This window comes from Canis lupus, chromosome 23 (genome assembly GCF_011100685.1).
Source record: "Canis lupus familiaris isolate Mischka breed German Shepherd chromosome 23, alternate assembly UU_Cfam_GSD_1.0, whole genome shotgun sequence".
NCBI classification, from domain to species: domain Eukaryota; kingdom Metazoa; phylum Chordata; class Mammalia; order Carnivora; family Canidae; genus Canis; species Canis lupus.
In genome coordinates, this window is record NC_049244.1 from 1,613,398 (window position 1) to 1,632,039 (window position 18,642).

General features: G+C 45.8%; 1 protein-coding gene across 1 annotated transcript in view; it reads left to right on the plus strand.

Annotated features, from left to right (window-relative positions):
* The first annotated feature begins 512 nt into the window (after positions 1-512).
* PYGB (glycogen phosphorylase B) overlaps positions 513-18,642 on the plus strand; it is a 53,890-nt gene continuing 35,760 nt past the window's right edge. The window contains exons 1-2 of the mRNA XM_038570227.1: positions 513-755; positions 15,981-16,082. Coding sequence (XP_038426155.1) covers positions 513-755; positions 15,981-16,082 — 345 coding nt within the window. The remainder of the gene's footprint in view (positions 756-15,980; positions 16,083-18,642) is intronic.

An 18,642-nucleotide genomic window follows, 5' to 3' on the forward strand; every position in this document is an offset into this window, starting at 1 on the left:
GAGACGCTCGCGGGAGGGCGGCGGCGGGCACTTCTCCGTGAGTGGTGCCTCCGGGGCCTCGCCGCCCGGGTCAGGACGGGGCCCGCTCGGCGTCCGCGGCTCCCTCCTCCTTACCCGGCCCCGCTGCGCCCCAGCCTGGGGGCCGCACCTCGGGACGCCGCACGGCCTGGGGCAGGGGCTCGGGGATCACGTCCCGCCTCCGGCCGGGCCTGGCCGTCGTGGGGCCAACCTCGCCGCTGCTTGGCACTTCTCCGCCTGGCTCACCCGGAGGCGAGGCCTGGAGCCGGGCCCGCGCCTCCCCGCCGCCCGCAGGCCTCGCCCCCCGCAGGCCTCGCGCCCCGCCGCCCCGCTCCGGCCGCGGCCCCGGAAGGCGGCCCCGCCCCGGCTCACTGCGCAGGCGCGGCCCGTGCCAGCCGCAGCCCCGCGACGCCCGGCGGCAGCGGCGGCGGCGGCGGCGTCCTCCCCTCGGCGCTCGCGCGGCGGCCCGGCCCGCAGCCCCCTCGGCCGGCGCGATGGCGGCGCCGCTCACGGACAGCGAGAGGCGGAGGCAGATCAGCGTGCGCGGCCTCGCGGGGCTGGGCGACGTGGCCGAGGTGCGCCGGAGTTTCAACCGGCACCTGCACTTCACGCTGGTCAAGGACCGCAACGTGGCCACGCCCCGCGACTACTTCTTCGCGCTGGCTCACACGGTGCGCGACCACCTGGTGGGCCGCTGGATCCGCACGCAGCAGCACTACTACGAGCGCGACCCCAAGGTGAGGCGGCCGGGGGGGGCCCGCGGGGCGGGGCGGGGCGGCCTCCTGGAGGGGACCGCGGGGGCCTGCGAGGCAGGGCGGGGCGGCCTCCTGGAGGGGACCGCGGGGGCCTGCGAGGCAGGGCGGGGCGGCCTCCTGGAGGGGACCGCGGGGGCCTGCGGGGCGGGGCGGGGCGGCCTCCTGGAGGGGGGCCGGAGGGCGCCCGGGCCGCCCGCGTCGCCGGTGACCGCAGACCCCTTGCTCTGAGGGCTTGGGCTCGCGGGGCCCGGCCCGCGGCGGCATCTTCCGGCCGGTGGCCGCCCTGCGCCTCGGCGCTCGCTCTTCCCCGCCCCCGCGCCCCACCTTGTGTTCTCCCGCGGCTCTGGGGAAGAGAAAAGGGGACGGGGACCAGGCCTGGGCAGTTTCGTGCTGGCAAGGGGTGAGCCCAGGCATTCGCAGGGGATCGTGGGGCCTCTTCTGGCTGGGCAGCGATCGGAAGACCGTGGAGGATGCCTGCTCAAGCGGCAGGGCTCAGGGGCCCGAGGAGCAGCCCTGCGAGAAGGCGGCGTCTTTAGGGGTCCCACACATTCCTGACCAACACTGTTGGGTTAAAGTTCACGGAGATCACGTGATGGATCATGCAGATTGATTGTTACTTTTCACGTTTTGCAGAAATTTATGCTTATGGCAGAAAGAAGCAGAACAGGCGAAAGTCTCTGATGTGACCCCATTACTCTAAACTATATTAAAATAAAGGTGCATGTCCTCAGATCCAGATTTTTTTTTCCAAATCCTTTTCTATTCTTAAATGTACATACATATTTTGAAAAGTATACCGCATCTACAGCTTTGTGATTTTTCCGTTTCATTCATGGACATTTGCAACTTTTTCAGTAGCTCCCCAAGTTAGTAGATACGCGTCTCCGATACCATTTGTAGTTTGATGGACCTGTCATAGTCTTGGCCACCCACCTTCTGCCCGTTTGTTTGGGGTTTTACTTCTTGCTCTTGACATACAGAAAATTGTCCTTTCTACGATACTAAGGTAGAGTGACTGGTGAACAAAGGACATACTTGCGTGCCTGGAACCAGTGTGCAAAGATTTGATTTGCAGTATACACGTAGGCAGTGGATAGTTGCTTTGTTGATAGTATTTTAGAGTATTTTCATGAGGAATTAAGAAATCGTTTACTAATTGCTAAGAGTGAGATTGGTTGCTTTTTCCAACTTACTCTGGGGTACTTTTTTTTCTTCAAAAACAGAGATGGTGAGAAGGACAGATTTGTTTAGAGCACCAGCTGGGCTGCGTCACCTTTAGTATGCAAGACAGCATAGAACGATGTGGCCCCAAATGGATAAAGCACGTTTTTACAGTAGGCGCTTAGGATGACTTTGCCAGGGACACTGGCCGAGAGGCAGTGAGTGGCTCCCCCAGAATTCCCTGCTGATGGCAGAGCTCTGGTTTGCAGCATCATTTTTCTTGTCAGTGTAGCAGACGACAAGGGTACATCTGTGCCTGCACATTCAAGGACATTTCCCTGGACCTGGACCAGGACACACCCCAAAATCTTGTGGTTCCCGTTAGAGTGTTTATGTATGATTAGATCCTGAAAAGGACAGTGAGGCTCAGGGAGTACAGAAATGATCTTTCATGAACAAAATTAATCCCTCTAACAAAACGACTTTCCCAATCCTCAGTGAGAGGTCTGAGTGATTGTTTGCTGTGGTGGCTACAGGCAGAAAATTTTGTCTTTTAAAGAAACCACACAGCCTATTAGGGGAAGGTGGTTTGTCTGTTCTGGATAGGAAGGCCATTTTAAAAAGGAAAATTGGAAGTTAAGTGCTTCAGTCTGGCTGATTCACTTTGAAAAATAAGCTCCTCCTCTCCTTTTTCTGCAGAAGTTACATGTTTGCTTGGAAAGGACCAAAAACAAGCCCCATAAGGGTCAGAGCCTGATAGGAGGTAGGCTCTCAATAGAAATCCTGCAGAGCTGCACCCCAGCGTGGGAATGACCTCAGCGACTTGTACCACTGCACTTCTCATTATGGTAGCTGAATGATCAAAATTTAATAAATTAGAGTGCGTTTACTTAATTTTTTCTCTTTCAGGCAGTTACACAAGTTCTCATGATTATTGGAGGAAAAATTGGAAAACAGATAAGCAGGAAGGAAATACTTCATTTTAATCTCTCTTGACAGCTAGTAATAACATGATAAATGCTATAAACATTTTGTGTCCTACATCTTTTTTCTACACTGATAGAAACACCATTTTTATTGTACAAAATAGTATCATGCTGTACCTATTATTTCAGAACCTATTTAGCCTTCTATTTTTGGCAGTAGCAGAAGCAAATGAAACTTGTGTTCAGGGGAAGATTTTTCAGGCAACCAGCTTGGCAAATCAGGTAAAAAAAAAGAAAACCTGGCCAAATTGAAAGTTTAGTACTTGGCAGGAGGCAGTGCTTAGTTAATAAAGATGGTTCAAGGATTCTCTGAGGTGATGGCAAGGTCAGGAGTCTGGGATGATACTCTAGAGCTGGAACCCCACTCTAAATTCAGGAACGGAAGAGAGCTGGATGGTGAGGGATGACTTAATGACTAAAGCTCCTTATAGTCCTGTCTGTATTGGTTTAAGGATTTGGCTGGATTTCTTAATCTTGCTTGGCTTCAGTTTTTTCATCTTTAAAATGAGGGCGGTGGAATAAGGTAACCCTTCCTCCCTCCCTCCCTCCCTCCCTCCCTTCCTTCCTTCCTTCTTCTTCCTTTCTTTAGATTTTATTTATTTATGACAGACACAGAGGCAGAGACATAGGCAGTGGGAGAAGAAGTAATCCATTTCTGAGGTCCCTTGCCATGCTAAAAAGTTATGGCGTTGTGTTTGCTTACAAAATGTTTCCATTTTATTTTGACATTCCACCTGTACCCCCAGAATCAAAAATGCTTAGGCAAGTCATGACACAGAAGGTTCAAAGTAATAGAAGACCTCAAAGAGAAGGCTGGGGCCAGAGAGTAAGGGTAAGGAACAGGTTGCATTTGAGGGCAAGGTCAGGACACAAAGTGCAGACATTATGTTCTGGCAGCCAAAGCAAATGGCAGCTCATGTCCACTTGTGGGAGTCATGGGATCTCTGTGATAATTGCTAGAATGAGCAGGTGTGAGATATTTTCTGTGGGACTTTAAAGGGGATAGTATAGAATACGGACAGCTGGCCTACTACATTCCTGCAGTGGATGCAATAGTCTGCTTACCAAGGCTTTTTCCCATAAGCTCATGGCATAGCCATGGTGGTAGATTAAGGAAAGACAGCTCCACTGTGGGCTCAAACTGCAATCTGAAATCTTTCTTTTCTTTTTCCTTTTCTTTTTCTTTTTCTTTTCATTTCTTTCTTTCCCCTTTCTTTCTTCTTTCTTTCTTTCTCTCTCTTTCTTGCTCCCTCTCAGGTGTCTGATGCAGGACTGGATCATAGGACCTCGGGATCACGCCCTGAGCCGAAAGCAGACGCTTAACTGCTGAGCCAGCCAGGCATCCCTGAAATATTTCTAAAAAGATAATCATAATGAATATGATTAATTTTATGGCTTGGCTGGACCCACGAGTTAAAGGAAGGTGATCTAATTTAGAGCAGCATTTTTGCAACCTTGGCTTGCCCACACTTAACAAGATTTTCTTTTAGTAATTGGACCAGCCAGTGGAATCTTTTTAACACACCCAGTTTTGATGTTTCCACTTGTCTTGTGAAATTAACCTTGTATCCCATGAGCAGACTTCCCTGACAGTAAATAGTTATTTTCTCTGGCTAGAAGCTTGATGACAGATGTTTTGTGTTGCTGATTAACCTGACAGCTCACCAAGTGGAAGGTAGGATTAAGCCATCATTTTACGAGATTAAGAAGCCTCTCAGACTGTGTGCCATGATTTTTCGAACAAGACAGTATAGCTCTCTTCTTAGGAGCTGTGATGGTTTATTTACTGTGTCACCTTGTCTGGGCCACAGTGCCCGGTTATTTGATCAAATACTATTCTAGATGTTTCTGTGAAGGTGTTTTTTAGATGAGACTAACATTTGAATCCGTGTTAAACGGGTTACTCTCTGTAGTGTGGGTAGGCTTCGTCCAATCTGTTGAAGACCTTAATTGAACAAAGACATACCCCCTACCCTCCACTCCCACCCCTCCCCAGCAGGAAGGGATTCTGCAGGCTACTGCCTTTGAACTGCAAATAGAGTCCTCCTCCCTCATCAGATTTTAGTCTCAGACCTCCACGATTGTGTGAGCCAGTTCCTTAAAATAAATCTATATATACATATCCTGTTGATTCTGTATCTCTGATTAATATCCAGGTGCTATGGATGGCTGCAAGGACCCTTTGTATTTATGAACTACCGTAACTGACCTTGCTTCTGAATCCCAGCCCTTTTTAAATGACTTTTTAAAAAATTCTATTTTATATGACAGCAGACTTTTTTTTTTTTTAATTTTTATTTATTTATTCATGAGATAGAGAGAGAGGGGCAGAGACACAGGCAGAGGGAGAAGCAGGCACCATACAGGGAGCCCGACCCGGGACTCGATCCCAGGTCTCCAGGATCACACCCTGGGCTGCAGGCGGCGCTAAACCGCTACGCCACCGGGGCTTCCCAACAGCAGACTTTTAAAAATTGCAAAAATAATACAGTAAATTCCTGCTATTCATGCAAATTCCCAAACATTAAACATTTTAACACGTTTGTTATGTTATGTTTCTATACATATTAGTACATTTTTTTCTGACCATTTAAAAATAAGTTGCAGACTTGATGCTCCTTTACCCTTAAAAATTTTGAGTGTGTGCTTCTAAAAATCAGGGAGACTCTTGGACAAACACCATGAATGCTTAAACCCAGGACGTTCACATTGACATGGTGCTTCTACCTACAGATCTCCTATAGCTTTGCTAATTGCCCAAATAATAAGAAATACAAATAGGAAAATTAAGAGAACTTTCAGATTGTACCTAATTCTTCATTAAAAAAAAAAAATCAAAGCTTTAAGCTATTTAGAAATCTGCAGATTCTGAGATGTGAAGCAGATAAGCAACAGGCAATAACTGGCTTTTTTCTTTACCTTATACAGGACAGGGTTCTTGGGACACCATAAAGGGAAGAGAAATGAAAACAAATTTAGGAAGATGATCAGATCACAGGAAAGTTTGGTCAGCAGTATCTTGGACAGGATCTCCTGGAGTAGGAATTAGATGTGATTTCAGTTTGAGCTGAGTATCTTCTCAGCCTCGAGACATCATTTAGAATGAAAGGTGAAAGTAGCTCAGTTAAAACGCTGACTAGGACCACACAAGTCCTCAGTCTACTTTGACATAGTCCAGGTCACTTAACATAAATTGATTAGGCTCTGGCTTCTCTGGCGGTGATACGGAGACTTCCATGATTGGTACAGGCCTGGGAGTGAGTAGATATTTTGTAGAGCTTCACAGCGTGGAAGACAGAAGGCAGAGGACTAAGAGCGCAAAGTAAAGCTGTTCCCTGCAGAGCTGAGTGATCTCTATGTTCCCTGTAAATTCTCAAATTCCATTATTTTATTACATTTTACATTTTCTAGGTTGACTTTGGGCAAACAGACCTGTGTCCTAGTCTAGGTACCAGTACCTAAAGTGAAAAAGGAAATCTGTGATCCACATTGAGATAAAAATCTGCCAGTTACTCATAAGAAGCCAAGGTTCCCTGGCACTTAATCCTGAAAGAAAGTGCCTGAGTGTGCCTTCATAGGTTGGGAGTTTAAGAGATGAGATAATGGGGATGCCTGGGTGGCTCAGTGGGTTAAGCATGATCCTGCCTTTGGATCAGGTCATGATCTCAGGGTCCTGGGATCAAGTCCCACATTGGGCTCCCTGCTGGGTGTGGAGTCTATTTGCTTCTCTCCCTCTGCCCCCTCCCCCTGCTCATGGTTTCTCACTCTTGCTCAATAAATAAAACCTTTTTTTAAAAAAGAGAGAGATGAGCTAATGCTCAGCATCCTTATGGCAAACACAGTAGTGGTTTCATAAAGCTGTTGTCAGTGTGAGACTCCAAAAAGCCCCTCAGAGCAGAATGGATGCTGTGACATGGCCAGTGAAGACAAGGATGAACCTCAGCTGTATGGCAGATGGGAGGATGGCTGTCCCCAGCCATCTTCTCTTTGGACTGGCAAGGGCAGGGTGGCCCTGGTGCCTTTGGAGAGGCTGGGGTGCCCAGCAGAGCCGACCTCTTGTTGGTCAGTGGGCTCTGTACCTGTGTCCCGTGAGGGCTGGCTCTGTCTGCCAGGGAGCTGGCAGTGTGCTGTGGCGGCCGCTCTGTGCCTGCTTAACCACCAGGAGAGGGCAAGGGCAAACTCTGATAGAGAATCAGAGTGTTGCTGCCTTTTCCTGGAGGCAGGATGACACGTCTCTGGCCAGAATCCCTTTCTTGGTGAAAACAGTTGCCCCAGTCTATGTTTTGTTACCCTGAATGTTGGAGAAGTTCTTTCTTTCCTTTTCCTGCAGAGCGTTCAGAGCCTTCTGTTAAACAAAGACTCTAAACAGCCTTTTTTGGAGAGGGAAAAGAAATCAGAGATCTGTAGGAGCCCAGTTCTGATAATGAATCTGTTGTGTAAAGAGCAAAATGAGGCTCTGCCTGTTGCTGTTAGGCTCCAGCGCCACAATTCGAGTTCCTTAACTCCTAAAATGTCTTTAGGAGATTACTGTGTTGTGTAGTATTTGTGTTGGTCATCTTTTCGTCCCTTTGTGTCAAAACAAATAAACCCAATAAAAAATAAATAAACCTGCCTTTAAGCCGTTTAATATGTGTGACAGTCGTATTGCAAGAAGGGACTGCACGAGAAAGATCCATGGCCCAGTTGAGCACCCTAGACACCAGGCCTCCAGGCTGCTGTAGAGGGGCTAGAGGAGTCCCGGTCTCTCTGAGGCCGAAGCAGGAGAGTGTCTGGTTTTTCAGCCTGCATTCCTTGAGCTGGGAGGCCCTGTCCACAGTTGTACAGATGCTGGCTGGGAAAGCCAGCAGGGCGACAGGGGTGGAAAGAGGCTGGGTCAGGCCTGGGATGGCCCTGGGCCTGTAGCAGCAACAGAGTTTGGGGACACCGAGGAGCTGGCCCTTTTGCAGGTGAGTCCCTACACTTACACCAAGCCTGTGTCCTCAGGTGGTTTTGTCCAAAATTGCCACCCTGCTAATTAGATTTCCTTACTCTCCCTGAAAATGTGGCCTGCAGAGGGATCAATATTGCCTCAGTCCAAAGCTAACCGTGTGTTGCACCCCGAGGTATACATGGTGTTTCTCAGAGGGGTGAAGGGATCCAGGCCACCCAGTGTGCGTGATTCAAAAGTGTTTCTATCGGGATCCCCGGGTGGCTCAGCAGTTTAGCGCCTGCCTTCGGCCCAAGGCGTGATCCTGGAGACCTGGGATTGAGTCCCACATCGGGCTCCCTGTATGGAGCCTGCTTCTCCCTCTGCCTGTGTCTCTGCCTTTCTCTCTCTCTCTCTCTCTCTCTCTCTCTCTCTCTCTCTGTGTGTGTGTGTCTCTCGTGAATAAATACATTTTAAAAAAAAAGTGTTTATATCTCCTTGGACTGTGACACTGGCAAGCCTTCTTGTTTGGTTTTACCCTGGACCATCTTTAGGAAACTGGGGAAAGCAATTTCAGCACATTTGAAGAAACTATAAATGTTCTTAGAACAAATCACACAGCAACAGAAAACAGCACAGGCCAGGTAGCAGAAGCTGCAGCAGTGCCTGGCAGGGCATAGCCAACTGTTGCCAGTCTACGCTGAATGGGTAATATCCAGGAGAGTGCCCCTATGTCACTGCTTCTTCTCCCCTCTTATGCGCAGGTGCATCGGGAGGCTCCCTGAACTTTCTGCAGAATTAAATAAACTACTGAGCCCTCACCAGCTGTGCTCAACTGGGAGGAAAAGCAAAAACAATGATTTTAAGACTGGGCCCAGTGTTTTATGCCTTGGTACCCATCCTTTACAAAAAGATAATCCAGCTGTTTTCATAGTGTTAGTTATAAGGTAGAAACTTTAGCAGAGATTGAAATACAGCTTTAAAAATATATATTTCCGGGATCCCTGGGTGGCGCAGCGGTTTGGCGCCTGCCTTTGGCCCAGGGCGCGATCCTGGAGACCCGGGATCGAATCCCACGTCGGGCTCCCGGTGCATGGAGCCTGCTTCTCCCTCTGCCTGTGTCTCTGCGCCTCTCTCTCTCTCTCTCTCTCTGTGACTATCATAAATAAATAAAAATTAAAAAATTAAAAAATTAAAAAATAAAAATATATATTTCCATGGGATGCCTGGGTGACTCAGTTAAGCATCCGATTCTTGATCTTTGCTCAGGTTATGACCTCAGGGTCTTTAAATGGAGCACCGTATGGGACTCTGCGCTGGGTGTGGAACCAGCTTGAGATTCATTCTCCCTCTCCCTCTTTGCCTTCCCCCATTGTGCATGCTCTCTAGAAATAAATAAATAAAATACATATTTCTCAATTAAAGGCAGCATAAACATAAACATAAAACATCTCGATCATATTCCTGAGCTGCCAGCTTGTTCTAAAGCCTCTTGGGGAGGACCTCAAAAGTAGCTGTGTAAGGAGACACAAGCCTTTGTGTGTACATAGGAAAAGGACATGGTTGTGCTTGAAACCTCACTCACGCGCCCTGCTGAAACAGCTGGGTTTCCTTGGGCTCCGTGTGTTCTCACGTGGCTGAGCCCAGTCTGGAGGGAGGGGCAGCACAGTACTCTGGAAACTCCATATGACAATAACTCAGTTCAAGTGCAGAGTAAATAGCATCCAAGAAGAAGCAATGGGCCATGAGCAGTGGTGACAGCAGCTGTCCTCAGCAAGGCTGTGGAATCACTCACTGCCTTATTTGTAATTGAAATGATACTGAAATTTAGGCCATAACTGTGAAGGCATACATTCAAATGATTGAAAAAGTGAGGGTAGCCCGGGTGGCTCAGTGGTTTGGTGCTGCCTTCAGCCCATGGTGTGATCCTGGAGACCCGGGATCTAGTCCCACGTTGAGCTTCCTGGGTGGAGCCTGCTTCTCCCTCTGCCTGTATCTCTGTCTCTCTCTGTGTCTCTCATAAATAAATAAATAAATAAATAAATAAATAAATAAATAAATAAATAAAAACTTAAGAAAAAGAGTGAAAAAGTCTGTCAGAGACTGCACTGCGCATGATTTTTTTTTTAAAGATTTATTTATTTATTTTATGATAGACAGAGACACAGGCAGAGGGAGGAGCAGGCTCCATGCCCGGGCCTGACGCGGGACTCGATCCGAGGACTCCAGGATCGCGCCCAGGGCCAAAGGCAGACGCCAAATCGCTGAGCCACCCAGGGATCCCGCGCATGATTTTTTTGTACGAGTGCATTCTCTTTGAATTTGTAGAGTTAGCGATGTATAGAAAGTTTTCTTCCATTATATACTGAAAAATTGTTTTTAGTGTTTTATTTGGGTCCTTTACTTCGGGGATGCTAATTACGCAGATGTTAGGTAGTCTTTGTCTTGCGTATGGATGTTTTCCTCTCCAGTCTTTTTCATGCCTGTCCCCCATTTCGTTCACTTTTCCAACCAGGTGTTTGTTTACAGCTTTGTCCCTGTTTTGCAGCCAGTGATGCCTCCATTTCTGTGGTGGTTTTATCTCTTATCTATTTTACTTTGCCGTGTTCAGTGCTGTCCTTTTGTTACCTCATCAGTGTTTCTTGACATCTTGGATTAGTCTGTGTTAACAAATTTTATTTGTCCCTTGATAAATAGATGCTGGGTGTTCTTTGCTCATTTTATTTCTTTTTCTGTTTTCCTGTTGTATTTTTTTTTTTTTTTTTTTTTTTTTTTTTTTTTTTTTTCCTGTTGTATTTTTTTATTTTTATTTTTTTCCATGAAGCTCCAAAGGGACAAGTTTTCCTGTTTTAAATTTCAGGATGTAGATCCTGAGTTCCATCTCCCTGAGTGGAGGGAATTCTTCCTGAACCAGCTGTTTGCAACTGGATAATGGGGCAGAGGCCTGGAGAGTGTGTGCAGCCTGGAGCAAGCAGCCCTTCCTTGATTCCCAGATTTATGTGTGGGTAGGTGTGTTTGTGTGTGTCCACACGTGTGAGTGCATGTAAGTGTGCAGGTGTATATGAGTGCAGGCATCTGTGAGTGTGCATGTGTGTGAGTGCTTTATCCATTTCTCCCCTTCAGAAAAGCAGAGACCAGCAGTGGACAATCACCCTTGTCCTCCCTTTGCAGCTTGGTGGTAAAGAGGTATGAGGGCCAGTTTTCTAATTTAGTTCTCCCTGTTCTGACTTCCCATTAGTGTGTTTTAGGGAGAAGTGGGCAGAAACATTTTCATTCTATCATCTTTACAATTGGAAGTATTCTACTTGATGTACATTTATTTTATTGTAATTGTCAAAATTTTATACATTATTTTTACTATTTTTTATATATATTTTAAAGATTATTTATTAGAGAGAGAGAGACCATCACACACGGGGGTGGGGTTGAGAGAGAGAGAGAGAGCGCGAATCTTCAAGCAGACTCCCTGCTGTGTGTGGAGCCCAACACAGGGTTCCGTCCCATGAGCCAAAATCAAGAGGTGGATGTTTAACTGACTGAACCACGCAGGTGCTCCTAATATTTTATATTTTTTTTGGTAACAGCTTTGAGATAAAATTCAGAAAATTCAATTGAAAATTACCTGCAATTCACCCATTTAAAGTATACAATTAGGTGATTTCAGTATATTCACAGATTTGGGCCATCATCACCGCAATCAACTTTAGAACGTTTTCATTAAAAAAAAAAGAACATCTTCATTACCCCAGAAAGAAGCCGAACAGCTTTTAGCTGTTACCCATGCTAAACTCCCTATCTGCCCCTAGTTAAGCAGCTACTAATCTACTTTCTGTTGTTTCTATAAGTTTGTCTATATTTTATAAAGGAAATCATACAATATGTGGTCCTTTGTGACTGGCTTCTTTTTTTTTTTTTTTTTAAGATTTTATTTATTTATTCATGATAGGCACAGAGAGAGAGAGAGGCAGAGACACAGGCAGAGGGAGAAGCAGGCTCCATGCTGCGAGCCCAATGCAGGACTCGATCCCGGGACTCCAGGATCACGCCCTGGGCCAAAGGCAGGTGCTAAACCGCCAAGCCACCCAGGGATCCCCTGTGACTGGCCTCTTTTATCTAGTGTAATATTTTCTAGTTTCTTTTTTTTTTATTTTTATTTTTTTATTTTCTAGTTTCCTTCTTATAGCATGTATTGGTAATTAATTCCTTTTTATGGCTGAATAGTATTCCATGATACAAATGTACCACATTTTATTCATTCTTCAGTTGATGGACACTTGAATGGTTTCCATCCTCTGTCTATTATATACAAATTTTTGAGTGGACATAGAATTTCATTTCTTCTAGATACATGCCTTGGAGTAGAGCTGCTGGACCACATGGTAACTCTTTTAACTTTTTGAGGACCTGCCAGACTGGTTTCCAAAGCAGCTAAACCATTTTACAGCTCAATCTCCATACCCCACATATGAGGACTCTGATTTTTTAAAACTCTAGCTAACATTTGTTATCATTTGATAGCTTTTCTATTATAGTTGTCCTATAGTGGATGTAAATTGAAGTCTCATTGTGGTTTTGATTAGCATTCCCTGATGATTGGTGATAGGGTAGATTGGGTATCTTTTCATGTGCTTATTGACACTATTTTCTTTACTGAAACGTCTGTTCAGATTCTTTGCCCAACCAACCATTGGGCTGTCTTTTTATTATTAAGTTGTATATATGTTTTAGATATAAATCTCTTGTCAGTTATATGATTTGCAGATATTTTCTCCCATTCTGTTTCTTTCCATCCTTTTTACTTTCTTCAACTTATCAGAAGGTTTTTTTTTTTTTTTTAAGATTTTATTTATTTACTCATGAGAGACACGGGGAGAGAGAGAGAGAGACAGAGAGGCAGAACACAGGCAGAGGGAGAAGCAGGTTCCATGTGAGGAGCCCAACGTGGGACTCGATCCTGGGACTCCAGGGTCACGCCCTGGACCGAAGGCAGGTGCTAAACTGCTGAGCCACCCAGGGATCCCCTTATCAGAAGTTTTTAATTTCGATGAAGTCTACTTTATCTGTTTTTTCTTACTTGGGCTTTTGATGTCATACAGAAGAAACCATTGCATAATTCAAGGTCGTGAAGACCTCTTATGTTTTCTTCTCAAAGTTGTATGGTTTGGGCTCTTGTATTTCATCTTTGACCTACTTTGAAATAATGTTCATATATGGTGTGAGGGATACAACTTCATTCTTTTCCATGTGGATATCCAGTTGTCCCAGCACCATTTGTTAAAGAGATTATTCTTAGGACTGAAATATCAGGGCATGCTTGTTAAAAATCAGTTGACCATAAATGTGAGGGTTGGTTTCTGGACTCTGTTCTGTTGTCCTGTGTGTCTATGTTTATGCCAATATTACACAGTCTTACTATAGTTTTGTAATAAGGTTTGATATTAGGAAGTATAAGTCCTCGAAGTTTGTCCTTTCTTTTTTTTTATTTTTTTTTATTTATTTTTTATTATTTTTTATTTTTTTTAAGTTTGTCCTTTCTTGTTCAAGATTGTTTTGACTATTCCAGATCCCTTGCATTTTTATCTGGTTGATCCACCTAATGAATCAGTTTATCAATCTGCAAGGAAGCCAGCTGGAATTTTGACAGGGATTATGTTGAATCTGTAGATCCATTTTGAAAGTATTGCCATCTTATCAATGTGAAACCTTCCAATTCACTGACATGGGATGTCTCTCCATTTTCTTAGTTCCCTTGCCTGTGTATTTTGTGAAATGGGAGCCCCTTTCTACCTTGGCTCACCCTTTGAGGATACTCTTGGTTCTAAGGGGAATTGTCTAAAAACTGCTGCATTAAGGGATCCAGGGTGGCTCAGTGGTTGATTATCTGCCTTTGGCTCAGCTCATGATCCTGGGGTTCTAGCATCGAGTCCCACATTGGGCTCCCAGCAGGGAGCTTGCTTCTCCCTCTGCCTCTGTCTCTGCCTCTCTCTCTCTGTCTCTCATAAATAAATAAAATCTTAAAAACAAAACAAAACAAAATCCTGCTGCATTAAAGTGTGAAGTAATGGTATGAACAGAGCTATAAAAACCCAGAGGACAACACTGCTGAAATAGTAGATGGCTGGCACACGGCCACAGAGTTTTCTCAAAAGATTTCTGGTCAACTGCTGGTCAGAATTCTAAATGGGGTATAAAAATACAGTTTAAGAGTGTCACTGCATAGAATGTGAGTCCCAAAGTGGCTCAGGCAGGTCACCCTACATGGGCATCCCAGTAAAACCCTGGCCCAACAGGCCCCACCAGCAGTCTATGAAAAGTGAATTCTTTCCCTGTATTCTGCAACCAGTAGGAAAGATGTTTTTTTTTTTATTGTATTTTGAAAATCTTAACCTGCAGGAAAGATAAACCATACATACCATAGTACAGTCCATACTTCCCTATGGATTCACATCTGAATCTGAGACACACACACTCATCCTTGTGCATGTGCACACACTCACAGACACACCCCTTTTCAAGGCCTGGTTTTGCTTTTTAACTTTTTATTTAGCAGCAACATTAGATTTGCAGAGGGTCACACAGATAGTGTAGAGTACTATGTAGCACTCACCCAGCTGCCCCTAATATTAATACCTTGCATGACCATAGCAGGGTTATCAAAATAAGTTGGCACTGGCTCAGCACTTTGTTCAGGTTTGTAACACTTTTTCCTCTAATATCTCTGTCCCTGGATTAGATTCAGGGTCCCCTAGTTATTATGTCTGCTTAATCTCCTCCCATCTGTTACAGTTGTTGGTCTCTCCTTGTCTTTCATGACCTTGGCAAATCTGATGAATACTGGCCTGGCAGTTCATAGAACAACCCTTAGTTGGGGCCTGTCTGAGGTTCTTTCCTGATTAGTCTGGGCTGAGGGCTTAGAAAGAATACCGCACAGTACCTTCTTATCACAGCGTATCACCACAGCTTGGCACTGGTGATGTTATCCTTGTCACCTAAGCAGGGTGGAATCAGCCAGGTCCCTCCCCTGCGAAGTAGTTTCCCCTCCCAGACTTTGTTTAGTAGATGGGAGTCGCCCCGGTTCAGCACACCCTCAGGGGTGGGCATTGGGACCACCTGCTGAGGGGAAGGATATCAGAGAATTTTTGGACATTTGTTAAAATCACCGTGGTAATTAATATTTTGGGAAACATATTGAAGGCTCTGCAGATACCCCTTTAGTCTAGAAAGCTGTGCCCACTGGTTTCAGCATTCAGCAGTGGCTGTTGGCCATGGCAGTTATACTCTGCTGTTCTCGTGATTTTCTGTCCTGCTCATTCCATCTGCATACATTCGTTGGAATTCTTCTGAAGGGGTATTTCTCGTTTCTTCCCCATTTATTTTACTAGGCCTTACTTTTGATGTCAGGAAGCAGCGTAGAGTCCTGTGTAAGAGCAAGACCGAAGGCCAGAGTGTGCCTCAGCAGCTGCCATCCCATGGCCCCCTGGGTTGTTGTGAGGAGTAACTGGTACCATGTGTGGGAAGGGCTTAGAACCCCACTCGGCTCCCAGTGAGTGTGGGTGGTCCTTCTGCTTGTTTATACAGACTGTTGCATATCCCAATCCCCCAGAGCCAGCCAACAGCCAGGAGTCACAGTTCAGACGTATACCCAGTGGAAATGGATATGTCCATCCATCCATCCAGTTGTGTTGACTGATGCTTACTGAGTACGTAACATGGGTGTCAGAAGCTGTTAATACTTGAAAGTCTCATAGGGGTTGTTTTATCCTGTGTTAAAGATGTAAAGAGGTCAGTTGCTCAAGGGCACATGGTTGGGGAGAGGCCAAGCTAAGTTCAGACCTGGCTCTGTCCATTCTGGGAGCCTTATTCCTCAATACTGTCCTGCTTTGCCTCCTGCTATTTGGGGGAGGCCACCTTATATCCAGCAGGGCAGTGAGCAGAGGCTCTGCTCTATATCAGAAGGGTCCTCAGTGGGCTATTCTTGGAAAGCTGAAGATTGGCCAAGATTTGGCAAAGAGAGTAAGTCCATTTGGGGGTGTATGTGAGTGGCCTAAATGAAACACTTAAATAGGTGCTCTTATGAATTTGCTCATCACCCTAATCCTCCTCATGTGCAGGAATGGAATGAGAAATCTAAGATGCTTTCTTTTGCCTCCTTAGCGCATCTATTATCTTTCCCTGGAATTTTACATGGGCCGCACACTGCAGAACACAATGGTGAACCTGGGCCTTCAGAACGCTTGTGATGAAGCCATTTATCAGGTATGGGACCTTGGGGCTTAGCTACTGGGTAGCTTGTTGTGGCACAGTAAGTTTTTTGTTTTTTATTTTTAAAGATTTTATTTATTCACAAGAGACACACAGAGAGAGAGACAGGCAGAGGGAGAACAGGCTCCACGCAGGAAGCCCGATGTGGGACTCAGTCCCGGGACCCCAGGATTATGCTGTGAGCCAAAGGCAGATGCTCAATCATTGAGCCACCCAGGTGTCCCAGCACATTCAGTTTTAATCCAAGGCCCACAGAGGTGAGCACTGACATTGAGATTTGCCACCATCTGGAGCCAGGAATGACTTATGGCATATTCTTTCCTACATGGGGGAGAATGAGTCTGGGTGACACTCCTTCTCAAGGGGAAAACGTAAGGATTGAATAGGAAGCTAATGCACGAACATGTGAGCACAGGCTTGTGTTGTGATGCTAAGGTTTCTAGGTTTCTAAAAGCCTTTGCACTCCTCACTCCCACCCCAGGGACAGATTTACCACAGGGCGGAAGTGGTTGGTAGTGTCCCATTTCTCGTCAGCTTATTGAACTAGTAACCCACCTCTGGTCCCCTCTTCCACTTCTAGGCAACCTCTTATGTTCATCTTACCCTCTTAGGCATAAAATTACCCTTTCTTTTCAACCAGAATAAAAACTCCTTTGCTTAAGGGTTCTTCATTAACAGTTATTCATTTGGATGCTAACTCCCATCCATAGTTTGTGGTTTTAGAGCAGAGCCAGAATCCATAATACCTGTTTTCTGTCTCCATACCCTTGTACCTGGACACCATCTTTGTCCTACACTGGACACTGAGTATACAATCCCTGTGGTGTGAATGTGCAGCACTACTCTACTCCTGCATGAGCATAGTAGGGTCCTCACCAGAGTCTTCCCTCCCCTAGCATCTTTCGCTGCTTTTGCTTTTGTTCAATTTTGTCATGGGAGGCACTCTCAGGGACCATGTTGGTAGTAGTATGGTAGGGACCTCACGTGTCTCAGACAGCCTCACATTTCTAGGGCTCCTGTATCCCCCTCTACAACTTAGTAGAGAGGTAGTTTCAATTGGCACAATAAAAATTTCGAAAAAAAGTTTAACTTCCCCAAATGGGAATTGTATTCTCAAAATTATCTAAAAAGAGACTGGAAAAAAAATAAAAATAAAAATAAAAAGAGACTGGAAGGGAAGATGGTTTGGAGTAGGAGGATCCTAGGCTTGTCTTGTCCCATGAACACCTAAATATTCCAGAAATCGACCTGAAGACTGACAGAACAAACTCTACAACTAAAGGGAGCAAAGAAGCTATATCAAAGAGGGTAAGAAGTGCAGAGACATGAATGTTTTGGGAGAGAAATTGGATCATGGCCACTGTGGTAAGGAGGGAGCCATGATTGCCAAGAATGGTAAGAGACAGGCTAGTGCACGGGGGAGCACACAGGGAAGATGAATCCCCACAGCAGTTGACTTGGAAAGTGAGAGGGACCGAATCTCATGACTTCTTGCAATCAGTGGGGCTTAAAGCCTGGAGTTTTAAAGGTCAGCAGGCTTGGCTAGGATAGAACTCAGAGGCATTGCGCTATCGGAGGCAAACAGCCTGCAGACGTACAGCATGGAAACAACTTTCTAAAGAGCACCTGGGGCATATAGTGTGGAGGTTTTTTGCTCATCTGGGAGTATGTTGCAAAGAGGCAGCACAGACTCTCCTCTGAGAACAAAGGAAGTTGGAGGCATCATTTCTGTCCCCTACCTCTCAGCATGAGCACAGGGCCACCTGTGGAAAACAGTACAGTGCCGACACTCACCAGGTAACTTGCTGACACCAGGTCCTCCCCCTGCCCTGCCTCCAATGGAATTGCCCTTCCTGGTCATGCTTGTCTAAGTCCCAGAGTGGTGGATCCCCTCTCACAGAAGACTGGCTCAGATCCCTGCTCACACCATGTCTCATGTTGTGGGAGTTTTAGGGGGCCACGATTTCAGCACTGGTGGAAACAGCTATCATTTCAAAAGCAGGCCAGAGCACACTTAGTCAAAACTTGGCACATTAAGGCCAGAGACTAAACACTACCCACAACAAAGAGAGCCTCTGCAGATGACTGGCCTGAAGGATAAAGTGGCCAGGATACAATTGCAGAGCACACACAGTGCACATTGGAGACAGTCCATGAAGTGCCAGGTTCTGGGACTATACTGTGGAACACTATAGAACCTCTTCTCCATAAAGCCATTACCCTCAAGAATGGGAGATGTAGCTGACTTTCCTAACACACAGAAAGAGACATAGACACTTAGACAAAATGAGAAGATAGAATTTATTCCCAATGACAGAACAAGATAATGTCACAGCCAGAGATCTAAGCAAGACAGATAAAAGTAACATGCCTGATAGAGAATTTAAAGGTATGCTCATAAAGATACTTGCTGGACTTGAAAAAATGTGGAAGGCATCTAGTGACATGATTAACACAGATAAGCAATAACAGACATAAAAGGTTCAGTATGCAAAATGAGAAACATGCACAGTGGAATGAACAGCAGGCTGGAAGAAGCAGAGGAATGAACTCA